This window comes from Capsella rubella, unplaced genomic scaffold (genome assembly GCF_000375325.1).
Source record: "Capsella rubella cultivar Monte Gargano unplaced genomic scaffold, Caprub1_0 scaffold_3, whole genome shotgun sequence".
In the NCBI taxonomy this organism is placed as follows: domain Eukaryota; kingdom Viridiplantae; phylum Streptophyta; class Magnoliopsida; order Brassicales; family Brassicaceae; genus Capsella; species Capsella rubella.
The window spans coordinates 5,880,381-5,894,547 of NW_006238921.1; the positions used below are offsets into that span (position 1 = coordinate 5,880,381).

The 14,167-nt window shown below is 38.3% G+C and overlaps 5 protein-coding genes across 5 annotated transcripts; 2 read left to right on the forward strand and 3 right to left on the reverse strand.

Moving 5' to 3' along the window:
• The first annotated feature begins 149 nt into the window (after positions 1–149).
• On the forward strand, positions 150–1,292 carry LOC17890809 (putative F-box/kelch-repeat protein At3g16880). The gene has a single exon (XM_006300138.1). The coding sequence runs from the start codon at positions 150–152 to the stop codon at positions 1,290–1,292; it is 1,143 nt and encodes a 380-aa protein (XP_006300200.1).
• Positions 1,293–1,501: 209 nt separating this feature from the next.
• LOC17893940 (putative pentatricopeptide repeat-containing protein At3g16890, mitochondrial) lies at positions 1,502–3,934 on the reverse strand. Its single transcript, XM_006297102.2, has one exon. The coding sequence runs from the start codon at positions 3,895–3,897 to the stop codon at positions 1,933–1,935; it is 1,965 nt and encodes a 654-aa protein (XP_006297164.1). The 5' UTR covers positions 3,898–3,934; the 3' UTR covers positions 1,502–1,932.
• A 185-nt stretch (positions 3,935–4,119) lies between these two features.
• On the forward strand, positions 4,120–4,988 carry LOC17891078 (protein LURP-one-related 13). Its single transcript, XM_006298923.2, has 2 exons — positions 4,120–4,385; positions 4,505–4,988. Exons 1-2 carry the CDS (start codon positions 4,122–4,124, stop codon positions 4,844–4,846), a joined length of 606 nt encoding a protein of 201 aa, XP_006298985.2. The 5' UTR covers positions 4,120–4,121; the 3' UTR covers positions 4,847–4,988.
• Positions 4,989–5,066: 78 nt separating this feature from the next.
• On the reverse strand, positions 5,067–7,441 carry LOC17893002 (acetate/butyrate--CoA ligase AAE7, peroxisomal). Its single transcript, XM_006297258.2, has 3 exons — positions 7,168–7,441; positions 6,165–6,755; positions 5,067–6,086 (listed from the first exon to the last, which is right to left on the reverse strand). The coding sequence occupies exons 1-3, from the start codon at positions 7,387–7,389 to the stop codon at positions 5,190–5,192; spliced, it is 1,710 nt and encodes a 569-aa protein (XP_006297320.1). The 5' UTR covers positions 7,390–7,441; the 3' UTR covers positions 5,067–5,189.
• A 1,009-nt stretch (positions 7,442–8,450) lies between these two features.
• LOC17892461 (chitinase-like protein 2) lies at positions 8,451–9,856 on the reverse strand. Its single transcript, XM_006298024.2, has 3 exons — positions 9,382–9,856; positions 9,142–9,301; positions 8,451–9,058 (listed from the first exon to the last, which is right to left on the reverse strand). The coding sequence occupies exons 1-3, from the start codon at positions 9,797–9,799 to the stop codon at positions 8,626–8,628; spliced, it is 1,011 nt and encodes a 336-aa protein (XP_006298086.1). The 5' UTR covers positions 9,800–9,856; the 3' UTR covers positions 8,451–8,625.
• Positions 9,857–14,167: the final 4,311 nt, after the last annotated feature.

The window sequence follows — 14,167 nt, forward strand, 5'->3', positions numbered from 1 at the left end:
CTTACGATTTGTTTTTCCTTTTTTCAATATACTGTATAGATATAGTCCGTAGGACACGGAAAGAGTTTTAGAAAGTTAGCATATATCTAACTGTAACCTAAGTACCTAAACTTATTACAACATTGATCCGTTGCTTGCGAGCTAAAACAATGACGAAGATGATGTCCGAACTTCCAAAGGAGTTGTTGGAAGAGATACTGGCTAGGGCTCCAGTGCAATCTACGAGAGCAGTACGATTGACTTGCAAACAGTGGAACACTTTATCCAAAGAAGAAAGCTTTACAAAGAAGCACCTAGTTCATGTGAAAGCTGTTAGGGAGTTTATGGTGGTCATAGTGATGGATTTTAAGGTTTGTTTGATGAGCATCAATCTCCATGGGATTCGCAAGGAAGAAGACGTTGAATCATCTATAGAGTGTAAAGGTATTCTTATTAACCTAATCGATGCGTCTGAAGTCTATCATTCCGGTGGTTTATTGCTATCCATCACAAAAGACCACACCAGGCTTGTGGTTTGGAATTCATATTGGGGGCAAACTCGATGGATCGAACCTAGAATTCGTAGCATACCTGTGACGTATGCTATCGGATACGAGACGAGAAAATCATCCCGCAGCTACAAACTTTTGAGTTGCGTGGTTTCTACTATTGCTGGTAACTGTGTTGAGTACAGTATCTATCAGTTAGACTCTAATTCATGGGGGGTTCTTGATGTCCCTTGCGATTGGGCGACAGATGTTTATAGACACGGTGGTGTCTCTGTGAATGGGAATACTTATTGGTATACTCCAGAAGGAAATATGGGTGAATTCTTGATTTGTTTTGATTTTACAAGAGAGAGATTTGGACCGGCTCTGCCTCTGCCGTTTGACTCTAATTGTAAAGATAAAGTGGCTCTAACTAGTGTTAGAGAAGAGCAACTTGCAGTGTTATTTATGTGCCAGCGTATATCAAGGATAGAGATATGGATTACTAACAAGATTGAGCCCAATGATGTGACGTGGAGAAAGTTGTTTTTAGCAGTGGACATGAAACCACTCTGTAGTCTTCTGTCTGACCCTATTAGACATCGGAGTTTCTTCGTTGATGAGGAGGAGAAGTTCGTTGTGCTTTTTGGTTTACACGAAGAGACAGTCCGAGTCCGCAACATAGCATACATCATTGGAGAGAATGGTTACTTCAGAAAGGTAGATCTTGGAGAATCTGCACACGGTTATTGTCTTCCTGTTGGGTGCTCTTATGTTCCAAGTTCAGTGCAAATCAAGCAACTTATAAACGGCAAAAGCAGTTAGTCCACTGACAATACCCGAGTTTTTGTTTCTTGTGTTATGCACTTACTACTATTGCTTTGTCGTCTTTTCTCAATATCTGAACAAGATTAGAATACTTTGTTCGTTTCTCTATCTCTTACATTGTATCCCGCATGAAAAGGACCAGTTTGGCTTATCTCCAGAGGTCGAGTGTATAGCAGCTGCTCGAACAAGAGCACGTAGATGATTGATAAGCCTTCATGTTGTATAAAACTAGCTTGAAATAGAAACAACAAAATTATTCAATACTCAATGTCAAATATAATCTGGCCAAAATACTGTTCTTTCCTAAACTTTTACACGGTATGGGTATAATTAGGGACGAGGCCATCTAGTGTTAAGAATACAAAATCTTTTGCCTTTTGACTGTCAAAAGTTACCTACCAACCGCCATTACCATTCCGCCACTTTCTCGGACTCAGAATGATTTAAAGCTTTGATCAATCGACAGAACAAAACTTCATACTCTGTTCTGCATTTGCGTTCATGTTCTGTTTCTCGCGTCTGCATCAAAGAGGCAAACCGTGGTCAAGATCGGGGTTTCGTTCTCAGACATTTCCAAATGAAAAGAACCCACTTTTCTGGTCCATAAGCCTTCATCGGGTATTCAATATCCAGGATTCTATGAGGCTGACACAGTTTCTCTCGGGAGTCCACTTAGTCTCAGGTCAAGTTCTTCAATAAGACGCTTAGTATATGAATCAGGAACACATCCATATCTTTCCATAGAACTGAACATCTCACTTGCTTCACTCTCTCTTCCAGATTCAGTTAGAGCTTTGATGAGAGTGCTGTATGTAAAGTTATCTGGTTTCAAACCAATCCTCAACATTGTTTCAAGCAAATCCTCAGCCTTCTTAATCTTTCTCATCCTGCAAAAACTCTGAATAATCGCATTGCACGCATAAAGGTCTGGACTTAACCCGTTTTCCTTCATCTTTGCAAACAGCTTTACTGATCTACCGGTATCTCCGGAGGAACAAGAGGAGCGAATCAGGATATTGTATGTGATCTCGTTTGGCTCAATCCCCCATTCCAGCATCTCCTTGAAACAGTCAAATGCATCTTTGATTTCCTTTGCTCGGCAAAGACAGTTAATGATCAAACTAAAAGTGATCACGTCTGGTTTGCAACCATGTTCAAGAAGCTTCTCTAGTATGCCGTGAACCTTCTTTACATCGCCCCTCACACTATAACCACTCAGAAAGGTATTGAAAGTTACGAGATTCGGAGAAATACCTTTATCCTGCATCTCTGTTAAGAACATAGCTGCACGCTCTATCCGTCGAGCCTTGCAGAGACAGTCGATTACTGCATTATAAGTATATACACTTGACAGAAGCCCGTCATCACCCATTTGTTTCAGATACCGATCACCTTCAGAAAACCTATGAGCATTCAACAGAGCTTGAACTACCACAAGATAACCGTTGAATCCTGGCTTAACTCCACGGCTGACAAAACCGTCAAATATCCCACACGTCTCAACAAGATCATGCCCTTTTAAGAGACAATTCATTGCACCATTGAACGTTGAATTATCCATAATATAATCTCGCTCACCTGTTTTCCTCAAGAATAGAGCAGTCTCTTTAGCCATTGAGTTGTTTGAAAGACAAAACAACACAGTATCATAAGCTACTCTATGCAAGTTTGAGTTTTTCTCCATAAACCCAAGCAAAACCTCGAATGCTTCACACGGAGGCAAGCAACGGAAAATCCCATGAACCAAAGTTCTGATTGTAGCTTCATTCGGATTCAAATTTCTCTCCCGCATCGTCTCTAACTGCTTCAAAGCATCCTCGACCCTCCCTGCGATCAAAAACCCGTCGATCAAAATCGTGTACGTGAACACATTGGGTCTGTTCCCTTCTCGTTCCATCTGTTTAACCAATCGAATAGCCTCATCAACCACACCCTTCTTGCAAACACCATGGATGAGTATATTATAGGTAAACCGATCCGGTTTGCAATCATCACTAGGCATCTGCTGGAACTTTAGGTAAGCCAAATCAAGTGAATTAGACTTCACCAACGCATCGATTACAGCGTTATAAAGCCTTGTGCTTGGTTTCATCCCAAGAAAAGATATCTGAGCAAAAACATCATTACTGTACTTAGCTAAACCTAACTTTCCCCAGCTTCCGATCAAAACACACATCAATTCGTCAGTAATCCGATACCCTGATTCTCTAATCTCCTTAAGCAATTCCATAGACAGCAATAAAGGGCCTTTACGGAAAAGGGCGTTTCCTAGAACACTCTTTAGAGACTGATCCTTAGCGTAAACGGGATCGAAGTTGGAGACCCAGAGGTAAAATCGCAGGGAATGTAATGGGTTGTCTTGATTCTGCAAAACGCTGATGACGAATCGAGCGTTCAGACCGATTCGATGAATAGTGAATTCCTGATTCAGGAGCAAAAACCAATCTTTTCTCTCTATGACTTGCGAAATGTAACGCTGGTCCAGAGGTTTGGTGGGTTTACCTGAGGAATTTAGGGTTTTTATGGGTTTTAGATTTAGGGATTTAGCAGGTTTCGCTGCCGCCGCTGCTACTCTAGATGCTGAAGAAGCAAAGCCTCTCATGTCACACCTGTGCAGAGCTCGAGAGTGACCGACCAGAACGGAGCTGAGTGAAAGTGAAGAAACGTTGCTTTTTGGTCTAAAACCTCAAGACTATGTTTCTTAAACGATGTCGTTTGTACATCAATGAGTTCGAATTTAATAAAAGTATATGGATATGGTACAGCAAGTAGTTCAGAAAAAGTCATGACTATGACCAAAGAAATATCAATAATTCAATATAACAAATGTCTTCTTTTATTGTCATCTCCAGTCCTTTGAAACAAACAACAATGGCAAAACAAGATCCCACTAGCAGCAGCAACACGATACCACTCGTAGGATCTGAGTTTGTTCGTCCCCGACCGTTAGATCTAACCATCACCGGAGATACAGTGAAGGACACGGACGGGAACAAAGTTTTCAAAGTCAAAACGCCTCTCTTTGGTCTCCACAACAAAAGAATATTGCTTGATCCTAATGACTCTCCCATTGTCACCATGAAAATGAAGGTTTCTATTTCGCTTTCTTCCCTCTTTGATTACTATGAATTTTAAGTTTTGTTAACCTGTTCGGTTTTCCATGAGTTGAATCTTGGTTATGCCTTTGGATTTGAAATGTAACATAAAAGGTGACTAGTAAGCACGATCGATGGCAAGTGTATAGAGGAAGTGATTTAGATGATAAGATCTTCACTGTCAAAAGATCTTCGACGGTTCAATTGAAGACAAGAGTTGAAGTCTTCTTGAAACATAACCAGACCAGAGAAGCGTCTTGTGATTTCACTATTAAAGGCCGGTTTATGAAACGTGCATGTACAATCTACGTTGGAGATTCTACCAAAATCATTGCTCAGGTACATGAAGGAGATGAGAGATTAGTGGCTACGGTTTACCCTAATGTCGATCACGCTTTTATTGTTACACTTATCTTTATATTTGACCTCATTAATATGGGTGGGACTGGGATTTGATTATCTTAGTTTGAGCATTGAGGGCGTGGAGTTGACTATCTTCTGTTGTCTATTTGTAAAATATGCTTATGTTGTCTATTTGTAAAATATGTGTGTTTTGTGTGTGTCTCTCAATTGTCGTATGATATTTTGTTACGAGAAAGCACCATTGTTTCGAGGTCCATGTGACGGGAAAAAACTGTTGCAATGGTAATGATTTATTTATAAACAATAATGAAAATGTTGACAAAAAACAAAGAACAATTTGGAAATTCTCCTGTTCGCAAGTTATACAAAGACAGTGTTCCACAAAACATACAACACATTAGATATCAAAATGATGTGGTTGAGCTTTTATCACTTCCTATAACCTGCTTCTTGGTACCGGTCCCATCTCTTTGGCCTTAGTCCTCAGGACATGCTTCTGAATTTTTCCAGTAGCCGTCTTTGGTAGCGGCCCAAACACCACTGACTTTGGTACCCAATACGCCGGAAGCTTCTCCCGGCAGAATCTCATTATATCCTGAGCCAACTTGTTCTGGTCTTGCTTCTCGTAACCGCTCTTAACTGTTACAAACGCACAAGGAGATTCTTGCCATCGCTCATCTGGCCTGGCCACAACAGAGGCTTCAAGAACCGCCGGGTGATGGTACACTACGTTTTCGACCTCGACACTACTGATATTTTCACCGCCAGAGATTATAATGTCCTTTGACCTGTCCTTGATCTCGATATAGTTGTCTGGATGTTTCACTGCAATATCCCCTGAGTGAAACCATCCGCCAGCAAAAGTCTCTTTGTTCGCTTCTGGATTCTTTAGATAGCCTTTCATCACCATGTTCCCTCGGAAAACTATCTCTCCAGCGGTTTTTCCATCTGCAGGAACAGGTTTTCCGGTCTGAGTGTCAATGACGTCAAGCTGCTCCATTCCGGTATAGCGGACACCTTGACGGGCATTGAGCTTGGCCTGAGTCTCAGGAGGGAGGGAATCCCACTCGGGTTTCCAAGCGCATACGGTAGAAGGACCATAAGTCTCGGAAAGCCCATAGGTGTGAGCGACTCGGAAGCCCTTCTGGTTCATGGAGAAGAGAACAGAGGGTGGAGGAGCAGCTCCTGCTGTCATGACATGGACTGTATGGGGAAGAGGAAGGATAGTGTCCTCTTGAGGAGCATTCACAATAGTGTTGAGGACCACAGGCGCTGCACAGAAATGGGTTACCTTATACTTGGCTATGTTTGAATACACTTCCTTTGCAGTGACCTGAAACCAAATATTTAATCAGATCTTCTGATCTATGTTAACTTATTTATCATAAGTGAATAAATTCTAAAGTTCTACCTGCCGGAGACAGATGCTTGTACCGGAGAGAGCAGCGAGGGACCAAGTGAAACACCAACCGTTGCAATGGAACATGGGGAGAGTCCACAAGTAAACAGAACCTTCTTGCATCCCCCAAATGAGAGGATTGCTAAGAGCCATTACGTATGCGCCTCGATGATGAAGGACCACTCCTTTCGGGCTGGCTGTTGTTCCCGAGGTGTAACCAAGAGCGATGCTCTGCCACTCATCCGCTGGTGGCTGCCAAGGATAATTTGGGTCTCCGGCTCCAAGAAAATCCTCATACTCTATGGCTCCTTTCGATAAAGCTAGGTTAAGCGATTCGGGAGGACAGGTGTGATCACCTATAACAATTAAAAGCGGGCGCTTGAAGCTGCTACCAGCTTTCTCCTCCATAAGTCTCAAAGATTCCTCTGCCAGAGTAAAGAACTCTTGATCAACCATTATAACAGCGCTCTGTGAGTGACCGAGAAGGAAAGCTACTGTTGGGGCATTGAGGCGGATGTTGACACAATTCAGGACGGCTCCACACATTGGTACTCCGAAATGAGCTTCGTACATTGCTGGAATGTTTGGCGCAATAATAGCCACCTGAAACGACACAAAAGCGTCATTATAAACATTTCTGGTCTAGTGAACCATTCAGATTGCAAACAAAAAAAGACCAAGCAAACAAACCAATACTTTTCATGATAAATAAAATAAAATTAAAAAAAAAAGGTAACAAAACATCGCCATCACCAGTGCATCTATGAACAAGATTCCACAACACAACACAGATTCTAATATGAAATCGATTATAATTAAGGCAAATCTAAAGTAATCAATTTTCCTAGCCAATTGTACGTGTCTCTTCAATTATGGAAAAGTCGAAATATTTGATTTAACGTCACAATAAAACGATTCGACGTTACCGGAAAATAACATTTAAGCTAGAGTCAACAGCTACTCCAAGAATCCACCGGAGATTTTTGGGAAATAGGAGGAGCAAAAGAGCGATTACCGTAGAACCGGGGCCGATAGATCGATCGGCGAGAGCGGAGGCGAGTCGACGACATCGTTCGTAAGTCTGCCGCCACGTGTACTCCTGAGATCCGTGAATCAACGATTTTCTCGTCGGATGAACCGCCGCAGCCCTATCTAAGAACCAGAGCGGCGTCAACGCCGTGTAGTTGGCTTGAATCTTCGGAAGATCGTCGATGTCACGCCACTTTGTTGCCGCCATATCAGACTCTCTCTCTCTCTCTTTGATTTTTTGGTTGGGTTGTTTATTCAAATCTGGAGTGAGTGCAGAATCCAATCACTAAAGTCACGAAGACGTTGGTGAAGTCGTAAAGGCAGGAGGAAGCTGTTTATATGGTGTATGTGTCTGGTTGTTTTGGGTGTGGTGTAATTGCCACGTGGCGTATTCTGAATTTTTCCCCGGTTTTATTTTGTTTTGCGGACCGGAAAAACATATCCCAAATTAATTTGAACCGAACAACATTGTAAGGTCCTCGATGCACATTGAAGATCAGGCTGACTGTTACTGACGATAACAAGTTCGACTACGCCAAATGGGAAGCTTTTATCGGTTGTGTCCGAATCTCGACATTTTTCTATTTATTATGGTAGTTAATCTTTTTTTTTTTGGGTCAAAGCGATGGTAGTTAATTCTAATTCTAATTCATTCTAGTGGCCAGTAGCTATAAGGAAGAAAATGGCAAGCGTATCACGTTATTTACATGTGTTGGAGATTAGTTTGTCTCTTGATTCAAAATTTCTTACTTATCAAAATCCGAGTTTGCTGCTCCAACCATTACCAAACTAATACCTATTCTGTTTAGTACTTCAGGTGCTTCAAATTCTTTTAATTTACAATATTAACAAAATTTCAGTATACTCTTTATCAAAGAATATATATTTTTACGAACATTAAAGTACATTTAATTTATTTCCCAAATGTTCTACTACATTTGACCAGACTGGATTTGATGGGAATGCTGTACTTAGTTAAAGAAAGAATGACGTACATACGTAGACGACCAAACATCTCTGTTTTTCGAATCCTTTTTATGGTATACTTTATCTTATCCACCTAACATAATTGATGCATTGGCTGGTAAATTATTTAATGTCAGTCATGCATTACCACATGTATAATGTGTACAAATACAAATACAACTACAAGTCTACAACTACCATTAACTCAAATCTTTAATCGTCGATCATGCCTAGTAATTTTTTAAATGTCAAATATTTCGGATATCCTTGGATCGTATATTTTTGTGAATAGAGTTTTCCCAATAAATAAATTGCACTTCTTTTGACCGAACTAGGAATGTGTTTTATCCTTTTCGTGTGGAAAATATTGTAAATCGTACGTATGTTCTTTACAAAATATCGAAAACCAAGCCCATGAAAAAGTCAAAAACACATTATACACCAAACTCAACCGAACCATGTTACATAAGAACATCACTCAAGAAGAGGAGCCAGAGCTCGGAGGAGCAGATGAGGAGGAAGAAACGAAGGGTTCTTGATCGGCGCACGATAGAGTCTCGTGAGGACCAGCTTCTTCTCTTCCAACGCCTATCAGATCAAGATAATACAAGTAGTGAGAAACGATGTTGTTCATCTCATCGTTGTCGAATCCGCTGTTGCAGATTTGATCGCCGTAAAGAACGTTTATGGTGGCTCCGAACCCGGGAGCTCGTTTCGACGCCGTGTCGTTCTTCGTCGGCTTCCATTTCCCGACGAAGACATCGTGCGCTGACGGCAAGTGCTTCTTCGGTGGTGTCATCCACCTCCAAATCGCCGCCTGAAACGCCAACGTGGCGTTGTTCTCCAGATACTCTGGGTGACTCAGTAGGTCCACTTTCAAAGCCTCCCCGGTTTGACCATAATTGTAATTCCTAAAACCAGATCAGCGAAAACGAAGTTGAACCGGGAAATTGAATTAGAGTAAACCAGAATAATTTTAATCAATACGACGTACCAGTAAACCGGTAATGCTCCTCGGCCGTGGTACGAGACTCCAGGGGTACAAGGGTACGTCAATTTGTAGTAATCGTCGCAATAGAGCTGATCAGGACTCATCTCCTTGTTGTAACACAATCCCCAAGCTAATGGTCCGCCCGTTGCAACCCCGTAACCGCCTTTTAAATTTAATGATTGTGCCGGTTATTAATCAGCGATTCCAATTCCCGGTTTTGGATCATTAAAAAAAAAAACTTACATGAGGTTTTGCTACCAACGTGGCCAAGAAACGCAGCGACTTCCTTCATGCGTTGAAGTTTCTCACCGGTGGTACCGAAGCCAAGAGGCTGATACTCAGCGGCGGCGGTGATGAATGATCGGTAATCCCAAAACCCGACGGCGTGAGCCACCGGGCTGTTACGCTTAGAAAATAGATTCTCGAATTGATATGTCTCAAAAAAATCGGAGATTGTATGGTTGCAACAATACTGGGACCATCCTTTACATTCCCATCCTTTGTCGCATAACTTTTTGCCTTTCACAATCTTCACCAGAGGCTTTCTCGCTGAGCTAGAAGTCTCGGAACCTTCCTCTTCGGCCGTGGCTAGAGTTCCGGTCAGAAACATGACCAATGCCACCGTGAGAAGCAGCAGGAAGAATAGCGTTTTTGAAACCATGGTTTTGGTCAATTCTTTTTTGTCTTTTTCTTATCAGTGAGATCATTGTTTGTACAACTATATATAAAAAGCAGATATGTATAGAGTAGTGTCGTGTTCGTTTTAGGAGGAATTAGGTTTTCGGGATTTGGTGGTAGGAGAAGAGTTGCTTTTGATGAGTTTTGTTTTTGCTTGAAATTGAAGTTTCTTAGAATGGAAGTTACAATGTTGTGAAGGTTGGTCGGAGCATGGACACGTACAACTGTTGACGTTACAAACTTTATTTTTCTAGCAGAATCACTTATTTGAATCAAGGAGTTAATTATAGTGATTGTAACGTATTTGAGTTTAATGGATTTTGCTGGATTCACTGTAACTTTTTTGTATTTCACCGTTGTGTAGTTTTGCTAATTGCTATAGATTTTCTTGTATTTCTAAAACATCTGGATTGTAGAATTTCGGTTAAAAATAAAAAAAAATATATATGAGAATTTAATGAAAAAACCCTCAACATTGGCCGGATCCATTTTTAAACCCTCAACTATTTTTTTAATAAATAAAATCCTGAACTAAAAAACATTAACAAATTTAACCCTCTGTCTATAAAATCATACATTTATACCGTTAACAATTGCGTATACTCTAGCAGAACAGTAAAACAAAAAACCACTAGGCATATTTTTAAACATATTACGATCACAACACAATTTTTTCGATTATAGTATTCTGCAATTCCTGATGGAAAATATAAAATTTTCTCATATTTTATGCAAAATGCTTATTCTGAAACATATTTACAACAACAAACAAAAAAATTTGACTTACCACAATATTTTACAAAATTCAAATCAGATTTAATAAACATATGTTCTCTCCATACCTCACTCCATAATGGAGACTCGATGAGTTAATGTCATCCATCATTAAATTTAATTATGCGTCTCACCCTTGATTAACTCTGTGTCAATCGCCTATTAAACCTACTTTAGTTTCTTTTTCACTAACCGTTCAACATTTGGCATTTTGAGGTTTTAGGATTTCACGATTTGTGAGTTTTTTTGGTGATCTATTATTCGACGTGTGAACGTTTATGGAAAACGAAGGTTATTAAGAGAAGGTTTGTTGTTAATTTTTGTATTTAAAAACTAATGCTTAGTCTTTTTTTGTTTCAGTTAAACAAACGTTGATTGCGTAGAAGAGATTATTACGGGTGTTTAGGTTTTTATAGGTGGAGGGTTAAATTTGTTAATGTTTTTAGTTCAGGGTTTTATTTACTAAAAAAATAGTTGAGGGTTTAAAAATTGATCTCACCAATGTTGAGGGGTTTTTTCCATTAAATTCCCAATATATATATCAATCACTCATAAAATTAATTTTTTTTTTTGGGTTTTCTCGATCTAATCTGGAATTTTTTTATGAACACAAGAGATCATTGCCAATTGATGATGAATACAAATACATATGAAGAAGTCATAGCTTATCTGGTATTTATGAAATTTGACCGGGACACAACAGATCTTTGATTCCAAACTTGCTCCGTTTCATAATATAAAATCATTCTCAATCTCATTTTCCAAATCTTGCTTCGAGACGACATCAATGGTGGTTTCGTGAAACATATATTGTAAGACCCGCCAATAAACGTATCAGTGAATTTTGTTTACAAAATCCTTGGTTCATCGTCTTCATCATAGAAGAATGATCAAATTAATCCTTTTTTTGTCTTTAGTCATTGCTGATTCGTTTCCCTTGATTTAGTTCCATGTGTTTTGTGTTCAACTGTTCATCCTTCCTCATTCAAGTGAAAGCAATAAATTTTGGAGTTATTTAGTTTGTTTGTATTTTATAAGTACTTTAAAATACGAGATCAGATGCTTGTATTTGTTATACACATGTTTGATACAAAAGAATACGTCAAAATCCGTTCTGACTAAATTCAACAAAATCTAGTTTAGATTGAATAACTCTTGTTTTTAGTGTATTTTAAAATACATCCAACAAATGATTAATCCAATAAGGGAGGATTTTAGGAGATGGTGACTTGTTGATATTTGGTCCCAAATGGGATAAGAACCCAAAACCATTGCTTTGAGGAAGGGAATGGCTTGTATAAAGTTATTGATTTTTGTAAATTTATTAACTTGATTTCTATTTTTTCAAATACATCAACGAATAACACCCGATTTGCTTTAATTGTATTTCAAATACATTAAATTACATTATTCAATAACCACTACAACCCAATTAAACTTTACAAAAGTTAAAAGAAAAGAAAATAATAATGTAATATAGCTATTTGTTTTATGGGCCTGATTACAATAAACGGTTGATAAATAAGTTTTGGATAGAAATTGGAAATCGCTTTGGTCAAGAGAATATACACATTTGAGCGGTTTTGTTGCAGTAGATAATACTTTTGAACTAATTTATTCATTTGTTAACTTTTTTTTTTTTTTTTTTTTTTTTTGGTTTGTGAACCAAATAATATTAAACGAGTTCAAACGGCCTCCAGAGAGGGATTACAATCTCAAAGGGCAGATTTAGCTAAGGCATCCGCCGAAGCATTCTCAGACCTTGGAATGTGATGAAAGTAAATTGATAACAGAGATGAAGCTAGAGAGTAAATATCATCTAGTAAACGATTGATCTCATTGACGTGGCCTCCGGAATTGAGAAGTTGGATTAGAACTAAACATTAATTGTAGCATGTTATTTAGAAAAATAGTACTCCAATATAGTTATGTTGATGTGTTGGTTCCACAACGAAACAACATGTCCTCAGCAACACAACTTGGTTAATTACTAGATTTTCCGTCTTCTTTCTTTTTCTCCATTTGATTTCCTTCATTTATGTGTACGTCCGTCTCCTATAATTTATACTACAGAGAAAGCTTATTTGCCTCGATTATATGACCCTTTGGTTTTTATGTGCTTATAGAAGCTTTTAAACTTCTGAATCTGCGACATTAAAAATAAAGGAGAAGAAATATATAATTTTATCTTTAGTCTGCAATAGTTATTTATGTGTTAGTTGATTGCTATGTTTAGTGCAACCGGTGGTGTAGACTATATGAATACGTGTTTCCACAATAAGTTAGCGAGCACAATAAGTGGCGAACCAAGTGGCGTGAGTCATATATTATACGAAAAAGATGTACGTACTACCGAACATAACTCTTTAGTGGTATGTGATAATTCAACAAAAACGATTATATATATGGTAATCTCTCGACAACAAAAAAAAAAAGATAATTTCGATGTATATTTTCCGAAATAAATGATGCATAAGTTTATTAAATTTACGTGGAAGTTATGTATATGTGTATCAAAGTTTGTAATAAAAGGCTTGCATAATAATATAAAGGAGATCCTAATTAACAAGTAACAAAACCTGTGGTTGTACAATGGCAAATTATGGTTGATGCATAGTTATATACGTAGAAGATGATACAGTTCGTATCTTTTCATCTACATTTTTGGCTTTTATTTTACCCAAGCAAAAAAAAAATTAACCGCTATACATTTAACCGTTAAGTCAACTATATATATATATATATATATATATATATTTCTTTTGTATCGCTTGTAATATTTTAAATTATTCTCTTATCAGATACAATTTAGTTTTCTTAAGATCATTAGATCATTTAGCAAAGTTCCCAATACATGTCCAATGTAAAGAAAGTTGGTGGCCATTTATTGATGCGTTAGTAGATTATTTTGTAAAGGTGTTCTAATAGAGATTATTAAACTTTATAAAAGAAAACAAAATAAACATTACAAAACTAAACAATAAGCATTACATTATATGGATGTATTATTTCGCCCGAGGGAGAATCATGAATATATTGTCCAGTGTCCACTAATCCCAAGTGGTTGAAAGTTTGGTTCGCATGCAGGTTTCTATTTTTGGACGTCCAAAAGAATCTAGAGAGAAAAATATATGTAGATGAGATAGTTTCTTTATCTATATTTTATAATTAAAATTATGTAAACCCAAAAAAAAAACGAAGGTTTAGCACTTTTATACAAACATTATCTTTGTAATTCATAAAAGTTAACCTCGCTAATTAACGAAACTGAAACCCCACTAACAAAATAAACCCTACTACAAGATAATGGTCGAGTAATAAAATAAAATAAACCCTCGCTCCTCCGCAAGGTAGCTACGCACTCAACCATCTACAACATCTGGCGTAATCGAAACAACGTCTTGCACAACGATCAAAGGCTTCCCACTTCAGTCATCTTCAAGGTTATTGATAAAGAGGTTCGCAACACCATCTACGGAAGACGACGAAGAAAGCGCTGGAAAACTCTTATGGGTCTATGGCTTAGATAAGACTTGTCCTCTTTTTTCCTAAATTATTGTAACCTTGTTTTTTATTC

What these genes read in the sequence shown, in the direction of transcription:
- LOC17890809 (XM_006300138.1), top strand. Translation starts at nt 150, where the DNA reads ATGACGAAGATGATGTCCGAACTTCCAAAGGAGTTGTTGGAAGAGATA.
- LOC17893940 (XM_006297102.2), bottom strand. Translation starts at nt 3,897, where the DNA reads ATGAGAGGCTTTGCTTCTTCAGCATCTAGAGTAGCAGCGGCGGCAGCG.
- LOC17891078 (XM_006298923.2), top strand. Translation starts at nt 4,122, where the DNA reads ATGTCTTCTTTTATTGTCATCTCCAGTCCTTTGAAACAAACAACAATG. An exon ending in TTGTCACCATGAAAATGAAG is followed by an intron (nt 4,386 to 4,504) that starts GTTTCTATTTCG and finishes GTAACATAAAAG; the next exon opens with GTGACTAGTAAGCACGATCG.
- LOC17893002 (XM_006297258.2), bottom strand. Translation starts at nt 7,389, where the DNA reads ATGGCGGCAACAAAGTGGCGTGACATCGACGATCTTCCGAAGATTCAA. An exon ending in CTATCGGCCCCGGTTCTACG is followed by an intron (nt 6,756 to 7,167) that starts GTAATCGCTCTT and finishes GTGTCGTTTCAG; the next exon opens with GTGGCTATTATTGCGCCAAA. An exon ending in CAAGCATCTGTCTCCGGCAG is followed by an intron (nt 6,087 to 6,164) that starts GTAGAACTTTAG and finishes ATTTGGTTTCAG; the next exon opens with GTCACTGCAAAGGAAGTGTA.
- LOC17892461 (XM_006298024.2), bottom strand. Translation starts at nt 9,799, where the DNA reads ATGGTTTCAAAAACGCTATTCTTCCTGCTGCTTCTCACGGTGGCATTG. An exon ending in CGTTGGTAGCAAAACCTCAT is followed by an intron (nt 9,302 to 9,381) that starts GTAAGTTTTTTT and finishes TAAATTTAAAAG; the next exon opens with GCGGTTACGGGGTTGCAACG. An exon ending in GGAGCATTACCGGTTTACTG is followed by an intron (nt 9,059 to 9,141) that starts GTACGTCGTATT and finishes ATCTGGTTTTAG; the next exon opens with GAATTACAATTATGGTCAAA.